This window comes from Megalops cyprinoides, chromosome 1 (genome assembly GCF_013368585.1).
Source record: "Megalops cyprinoides isolate fMegCyp1 chromosome 1, fMegCyp1.pri, whole genome shotgun sequence".
Taxonomy (NCBI): Eukaryota; Metazoa; Chordata; class Actinopteri; order Elopiformes; family Megalopidae; genus Megalops; species Megalops cyprinoides.
Genome location: NC_050583.1, coordinates 36,591,734 through 36,599,979, shown reverse-complemented (window position 1 = coordinate 36,599,979; position 8,246 = coordinate 36,591,734). Strand labels below are relative to the sequence as shown.

The 8,246-nt window shown below is 37.6% G+C and overlaps 1 protein-coding gene and 1 long non-coding RNA gene across 2 annotated transcripts; both read right to left on the bottom strand.

Moving 5' to 3' along the window:
* Positions 1-538: 538 nt before the first annotated feature.
* LOC118790031 lies at positions 539-1,365 on the bottom strand. Its single transcript, XR_005005485.1, has 2 exons — positions 1,297-1,365; positions 539-597 (listed from the first exon to the last, which is right to left on the bottom strand). It is a non-coding gene; the product is annotated as an uncharacterized LOC118790031 (long non-coding RNA).
* Positions 1,366-1,367: 2 nt separating this feature from the next.
* LOC118783431 (zinc finger protein 813-like) lies at positions 1,368-3,792 on the bottom strand (the record flags this gene model as incomplete). The annotated part of the gene is made up of 2 exons (XM_036537342.1): positions 3,550-3,792; positions 1,368-2,407 (listed from the first exon to the last, which is right to left on the bottom strand). Coding segments are annotated over exons 1-2 (1,230 nt in total), but the record flags the coding sequence as incomplete, so codon positions are not given.
* Between the last annotated feature and the right edge of the window lie 4,454 nt (positions 3,793-8,246).

Sequence of the window (8,246 nt, the reverse complement as noted above, 5' to 3'; positions counted from 1 at the left end):
GAGGGAATTTATATTTCAGAATTTTATCCTTAAGAATTCTTCTATCTTCCAAACACCACAAGAACAAATACTTTTGATCCAATAAACATTGTGATTGGTTTCTTCTCTGTATGTATTCCTTGATGTCCTGTCAGATAGAACAAATGAAAGAAAGACTCAACATTTAGGACACTAGTGTTTTTTTTTTCTTTTTTTAACACACTAACCTCATATGAGTTTGTTACAGATGAAAGGAGTCCTATATCAATTATAGAGATACATACATTGTTCCTATTCACACGTTTTACAACTATCAAATAAAATAAAGAAGGGCTTTATGATTTCTTTGATGTGCTAAAGCCCATCTAGGTGAGACCAAAATCTATACTAAAGGTAAGCAGTATTAGTGGAGCCCTAATAATGTTAAATTCTTACACAAGGAGGTGTAAATATTGACCCTGATATATCACACTCCAGTCCAGTGTGGTCCTCTTCTGTGTCTGGCCTTGTGTAGTTCAAGGAGGTCCTGTGTGTTTCTTTCAGTATATATATTTTTTTGCCTCAGACTGGAGTTGTCTGAACATGTCTTCTGCTAGCTCCTCAGCTTTCAGAGACCAACTCAGTAGAGAGAAGGAGAGAGAGGAGAAGAGAGACAAAGCCAGAGAGAGAAAGAAAGATCATGTGAACATAAATATTCAAAAGTGGCCATGCAACGCAGCAAATAAGACAGTCTAAAATTTAGTTACAAGCAGCAACTATGTGCACCAAGCACAAAATGTCCACATTGATTAGCAGTAACTTAATATTTAACCTATTTTCTGTGTTTTGAGGTCACACCCAGCACATCTACACTAAAACACTAAATTTAATGTGAATACTTCTTGAAACATGATCAATATTTTATGTTAAGTTTAATGTGAAAGATTTACTTTCTTATTGTGCCCATATTTTCAAGAGAATACAATCTGTTCATACTTGCTCATAAATGCTGATGCAAATTTGCCCAGTTGTACAAGAAACATGAGGACACAGGAACAAGAAAATCATTGGGAACAGATTGGCTCATGGAGGCTAATCTAAATTAATTTGATAATAGTGGCCATTTTGTTTAACACGGATACTATCTATCCTTCAAAGGGCAGAGACCAAACAACAATAACTGTGCATCAATGCCATAAATGCTCTCAATATATTCAATCGGACAGGGCAAAATATAGAAATGGTCTTTTCCTTCAGTAAGCTTACTGGTGTGTTTTGTGATTTTTTTCATGCAACATAACAAGCAGAGGTATAAAATAATATAAGTTAGGCTATTACCTCTGTTAATGGACAGCAACATCTTAGCAGTTTTTATGAATTCTCTATCAACAAAGTCTTTGTTTTCTCTCTTGTGTGTGAATTCTTTTGTGATTTTTTAAGGCACCTCCATCGTAGAAAGTTTTCCCACAGCGAGTACAGCAGTACGGTCTCTCTCCAGTATGGATCCGCAGGTGCCGTTTCAGGTTTCCTACTTGAGTGAAACTCTTTTCACACCATGTGCAATGGTGCGGTTTATCTCCTGTGTGGATTCGCTCATGTCTTCTCAGGTCTCCTGACTGAGTGAAGGATTTTCCACACCATGCACAGGCGTATGGTCTCTCACCTGTATGAATCTGCTGATGTATTTTAACGTACGAAACATGACTGAAACATTTCCCACACTGAAAACAACAGTGTTGTTTTTCTTCTCTGTGAGCAACAGTCAGATTATCAGACTGAGCCTCACTGATAGGTATACTAGACAATTCTGTACATTCACCTTCTGCTCCGTTAATGTTAGACCCAACAGTCACATTTGCTTCACACAGAGATTCTTTTATACCACTCAGATTATTTGGGATGTAAGGTAATTGTGAGAGCTGTTCAAGATTAAAGTCTCCTTCATCGGGCTCCGTTTTAACTTGCTCTGGCCCAAGGCTGGGCAGAGATTTCAGCTCAGTGCTGAGTGGCTCTATCACTGAGACATTTGCCGTACGGACTGAGTTTAGCTCAGAATTTACAGATGGTGAGACCATTGACAATGTGATTTCCAATGCCAGCTTCTTCAGTCCTGGTGTAACTAAGCCTGCATCAGTCTCTGCCGTGAGGACAGACTGCTGTCCAGTACGCATGCCTTCTTTCAGCCTAGCCTCTTGCTGATGTATGATTTCCTGATTCTCCTCAATCAGTGTGGTTTCAAGAGGATCTGCAGGGTTAACTGATTCCTCTTCAAAGTCATTTTTTACACAAAAAGATGACAGAATTGGCTCTGATGTTTCAGAGGCTGGTGTGAAGAACTTGGCAATCTCCTGTTTCCGTTCTGTGAGCTGGGTGTTCTGTTTCAGACCAGAGCTCCACTCCTGCTCACTGAGCTCAATTGGTGTCCTTTCTGCAGTGAGCTGCATGGCTCCTGGAGGGAGGAAACATAATAACTTACACAAGCAGTCCTGAATTTGGGATTTGTTGTAAATATGCTGTGAGCAAATAAGTGTAGACAAACTGTGTTAATATCACTTTGCTCAAACAGCCACACTCTATCGGTTTCAGTGTTAAAAGGACTCAAAGCTGTTTATGGATTACACAGGCCAAGTCTGAAGGAAATACAAATCTACTCCAAACTATCCAATTTCATGGAAAATAACTTCTCTTGGTCTTATCGGCAGTTCAGATCAGATCATTTCTGTTTCATTTCCAACAGATATTATTTTGAGAAAGAAAACAGAATAATTATAGTGTTTTGTTACATGATACTGTCTCTTTTGTCAGTTTCAAACAACATAGCAGGTCTTACTGTGCAATCACAATGTTTGACTGGCAGGACCAATGTTATATGTGGAATATGCCGTTGAATATGGGGGAGTTTTTGTTAGTGATTTAGTGGATATAGTAGTAATTGGCTAATTGATTTAATCAATAAAACCACACTTAGCTACAGAAATGTTGTAAATAGCCAATCAAAGTCAGAAGTCCAATTCCTTCTAATCACATCAAGGACCATGAGATACTTTAGAATGAATACACAGGATTAGAAGGGGAAACAAATAAAACCAGTCTCCTGTTTCTAGTAAGATTATAATAAGAGGTTAAGTACTGGGAGATTGAATATTAGAAATATTAGAATATTGAATGTAGGAATTATTGTACCAAGTGGCTTTTCATATCCTATAATTTCAAACTTTGTTTGACTGTTGTAAATATGAGACTACGCGAATAAACGGACAATAAATCTGGCAAATGCAATGATATATTATAATTTATTACATTGAGATTAACACCGGGTTTTTTTCTACCCCAACATTTTCTTTATGATTCATGTATGCAAAAATCGGTTATTAGCCGACCCCCAAACAGGCCAAAAGGGGAAAAAGTATGGTTCATGGTCATCTGAACCACGATCACTTTTAATCTACTCAGTGACAGAAATCAAGAAGGTCGTGTTTTACAGGTACAGTTACTACCTAGCTGAATCCTTGCTGATGTTGCGTTTGCACTGTTTCATGGGTTGTGTTGCATTGTATTGACTGATGAATGAGGCAATCAGTATAAATTTACCCGGCCGTGATGACTCGATCTCGTGTCCGAGTATGCGCAGCCTCCGTCTGAGATTCTCATTCTCTTTCTTTGTTCGGGCAGTTTCCGCCTGGTATTCCGAGACCGTCTCCCCTACTACACCTAAGATCTCGTGCACGGCAACCATTAAACGTTCGGTAAGATAAGAGTTTAAGAGCTGCAGTTTCGTCATTTTAGGGCAGCTTTAGGAGATATTCAAGTTACCCAAACAGAATGATTCCCGAAAAGAACCTTTCGAAATCTGTGTAATGTTCTTCCGGTGGTCAGAGGCATAGGCTTTTCAAAATAAAAGTAATATGTCACAATATATTCAACTGCCGTAGTCTTTTCCCCCAGTTTAAAATGTACTTTTGAGAAATACAACACTGTAATATGTCACAATTAGCCTATCCTGATGAGATAAACAAAACGAATCACATCTGTCATGTGACACTGAGTAGAGAGAACAGTTGATGCTGGAGGCAATGCTATAATGACTGTGGGTATGGGGAGAAGGCATTGAAAAAAGTTTCATCTTGTGGTTACCAGTGAGAAAACATGCTATTTGACACGGTCATAAACACCCAGCATCCTGGAATGAATTGGCAGGAGCAGACTGGCGCTCAAGCAACAAGTTTGTCGACAACGACCGGTTTCCACCATACTAATGTTTTTTTTTTTTTAGGGGGGGAATGTCCTCAGGGGAATGTCTTCAGAAAATCCATCCAACGAGCAACACTGTCAAACCAAATTAACAACACTCCCAGACTAGTTTTAGGGGGTGGGGATTGAGGTGGAAATGAGATGCAGTCTGAAGAGGTGGGTCTTCAATCTGCATCGGAAGATGGCCGTTGATTATGCTGTCCTGACCCCAGTGGGAAATTCATTCAGCCACTGGGGAACCAGTACAGACAAGCATCATGTTTGGGAGGAGCAACCCTGTTGGGATGGGACAGTCAGTTGCCCCATGGTATAATGATCTGGGTGGTACATACAGTCTGAAGACTGTTTGTAAGTCAGGGTGGGGTCCCATTCACTGTCGTGCATGTCAGCACTAATATTTTGAACTTGATGTGAACAGGGTGAAGTGTGGTGAAGAGGGGTGTGACTTGGCCATGTTTAGGGAGGTTGTAGAGAAGTCATGCAGCTGCATTCTACATTAGTTGCAGGGGTTTGATGGTGTAGGCAGGAAGACAAAAAAGAGTTACAGTAATCCGCTCCTAACACTTATCATGCTCTCTTTTCTACCTCATTACTCTCTCAAGTTCCAGTAACTGGACAGGAGTGTCTATAGCTTATTAAAAAGAATAGTCAAGTCTGCAAGCAACACATGACCACTTACCAGGTGTTGTCACAATGACACCCTGCACTGCAGCAACACCCACCAATATCCAGGCTGGATTCAGGTGCACATTTGGCATTTAGTCATTCAATCCTGATATTTTTCAGTAACATGACAGCATACTATCACAGGTCACTGATCATCTTGCTCCATTACCTGAGGCATAATGAAGGAAAACTACAACTAAAGGGAGAATGAAAAGACCAGCAAGCAGTCTTACTTATACACCTGATAAATGGGTCCTGGAAGCAGAGAAAATAAAGTCAGCCATAAACAAGGCAAAAGGGAAATTTGTGTGAAAACTAAAACTTGAAAGAAACGTGTCAAAACAAAGCACCTTGAACAGGAGGAGTCTTCTCAAAATGAACACTTTGCCAAGTCTCGACAAAGAGAGGTATGTTCCCAGTGCTGGGAATGCAAACTACAGACCCCTGAAACCTGATTTCCAGGGGGCTATGTCTAAACATGCCACCACTATGGTTACAAGCTAGAGCAATATTTTGGATCACACTTACAGGAAGGATGAAAATGTTCTAGTTAACAATAAGGTGAAGTTGAGCAATTTTTATTTTCCAGCGTGCTACACAAATAAACCTGAAAATGGTATTCCCATTTTTTTTCAATGAGGTATTTATCGTCTCATCTAATAGTACTGACTTTTAAGCATTATATTCAAATGCTACAGTTACCCCCAGGCATGGGATAAATCATAGCATTTGACTCCTTGTATTTCAAACAAAATCATTCGCCGTCTGTTAGATTTAGAAAGGTAAACAATCTTGTTGCCTTTTCTAGAAGACATAGCATGTTTATAGCATTTTTCAAATACATTTGCTCAATTAAACTCTGAGAAACTGAAGGAAAGGTAAAAATGTTAAAATTATTGCTGGTCTCCCTTACCACATGAATTTCAGATGCATGACATAAAAAATTAAACTTGTCCCAGGATTTAACAATTAAAACATCATCTGTAGGTACTGAGAAGAAAAATGACACATTTTGGCATAGAAAACTATAGTGGGTCATACTATCAATATACCTATAGTAAGTGTTATGCCTTTTTCATTATTTGGCACACAGATAGGAACGACTGTTATATTTTCATCTATGTGTTGATGGGCACAGGTAAACCATAATAAACCTACAAATTAAAATAATAGTACCGCTGCAACTGTTCTTAATCTCTTTTAGGTCAGACTGAAATGTTTTGCCCTTACCTTAAGGGTCAGTGGTGATGCAGGAATGAGTAACATACTCATAAAGAGGTACATATTGAAACAAAGAAGACAAAATCAGGGAAGCCTCATTGTGGATGATTTTGTTCATAATTCAGGACTGAGTAGGTTTTGCCAGAATTGAACAGTTGTCTCTCCATTTTAAAGGCATATTTATTTGAGGGGGGAGAACCTTTTTGACAGTACTTCTGAAATTGATCTTTTTAGATTTTATTCCCAGAGTTACAGTGGCTGTGGACAAATTTGTTAATCACAGAAAAATCACAGATTAAACACTACCAATAACCAAACACTACTTTCGTTGTTTAATGCTGTGATGCATCATTAGCAGACTAGAAATGACTAGTTTTGATTTTGTGGAATGGATAGATTTGTGCATTAAAACCACAAAAAATGCAAGAGAATGTTCTTGTCCATCTCAAGTACTATACCAAGGTCTGGCTGATCTTAACTGTTACAGAAGTGATTATAAATGGAGAGGGATCAAGTAACACTGTAGGACCAGGTAAAGGTAACCTTAATCAAACTCTGTTGAAAGCAGATGCCATAATATAAACTATTGTAATTTATACAATTCCAGACATTATAGTGTACTTTCTGGCCTAAACCTGACTCCTGAAGAACAAAATGAATCTCAGATGAATCTTATAGTAGTATCTTTAAATTGTTAAGTTATACAGTAGAGAATATTTCATGAGTAATACAAAATGTGTTCAACAAATAATATAATCATAATATATATATATATATATATATATATATATATATATATATATATATATATATATATATATATAATGTATATATGTTATATTAAATATATTATAATAATATTTAATGGTGAAATCTGAGTTTTAAATGTTAGAACATTAAGGCAAAGTATCACAAGTATCATAGAGCCATCCTGTGGTCTGAGAAGGAAACATACATAATACATGAACAACAGGCACTGAGGGAATTGGTGGGTTAGTAAACTGATTCTTTCTGTTGCATTTAATGAAATGTTGCAGTTCAGCAAAATCTGCCAAACTTCCCATCACTAAAGGTCATGTCACCATCCAGTGACCCTGGATTGGTTCTGTCTTTTTTGCTCCTGTCACAAGAGCATTGTTATTTCAAACGACTTCACTTGCTCCCACTTCAACCTGCCAATCTTTGTTTGCAGAATGCAGGTTCAGAACCAGAAGGAAAGTCTAGTACAACATCCAGAAAAATCAGTGAGGCCAGACCCAATAACAATTTTTCAATAATTCTGAGACAAACAAAAGCAAGTGATATTTTGAACAAAATGTTTAAAAATTCTCAGCGTTTTATTTCTTCCCAACATACCTTTCAAGTGCATACCAAGACGTGCCAGGATGGTGCCTCTTTGACAATCTCATGATAACATTCAAGGGTAGGAGTATGCCTCAAATACCAGCCAGACTTAAGACATCTTTCTTCATCAAAATCACATCCATGGACTGCTCTGTTTTGAAGTAATTAAGAATGCCACTTAAACATGAAATTATAGCTTCTCAAGATGATTGCTGAACCAGCTGTTGTTAGAATAGCTACTACAATTGTGCATGATTCGGTTCCTCCACAAAACATTGATAAGTTTTCAGTGGATGCTATACTGCACACCAAGTGCCCCAAGGAATGATTCAAACAATCTTTCCTGTCTGATATTATACTGACCATTTAGATTTTTTTACAGCTTACATTGTGTTGCAGTTTTTATTGTCAGAATGATCGCAGGGAAGCTGCACAAAACGGTATGAACGGAACTGGGTTAAGGCACTGATGTCATTTATAAATACTATTCATTTAAAGTAGTCTCCATATTACTTGAACCAATGTTGCTATATAGAAATTGGAGAAAACAATTTCAATTACATTTTCAATCACCTTCAACAAACTGACCAGAGATGTAGTAACAATTTATGTAGAAAACAGGACACATTTGCCATTTTTCTCTTGTTCATTTAACAACTGACATTTCAGCAAACAGCGTATGGATACTTAATATGAGCACTGTTTATTTTTATTATTTCTTTCAAGTCTGTTTTTCAAAAGTCTTAAATGCTTAAGCATACTGTATTCACATTTTATGTATTTGTATTTACAATTTCTTGCATGCT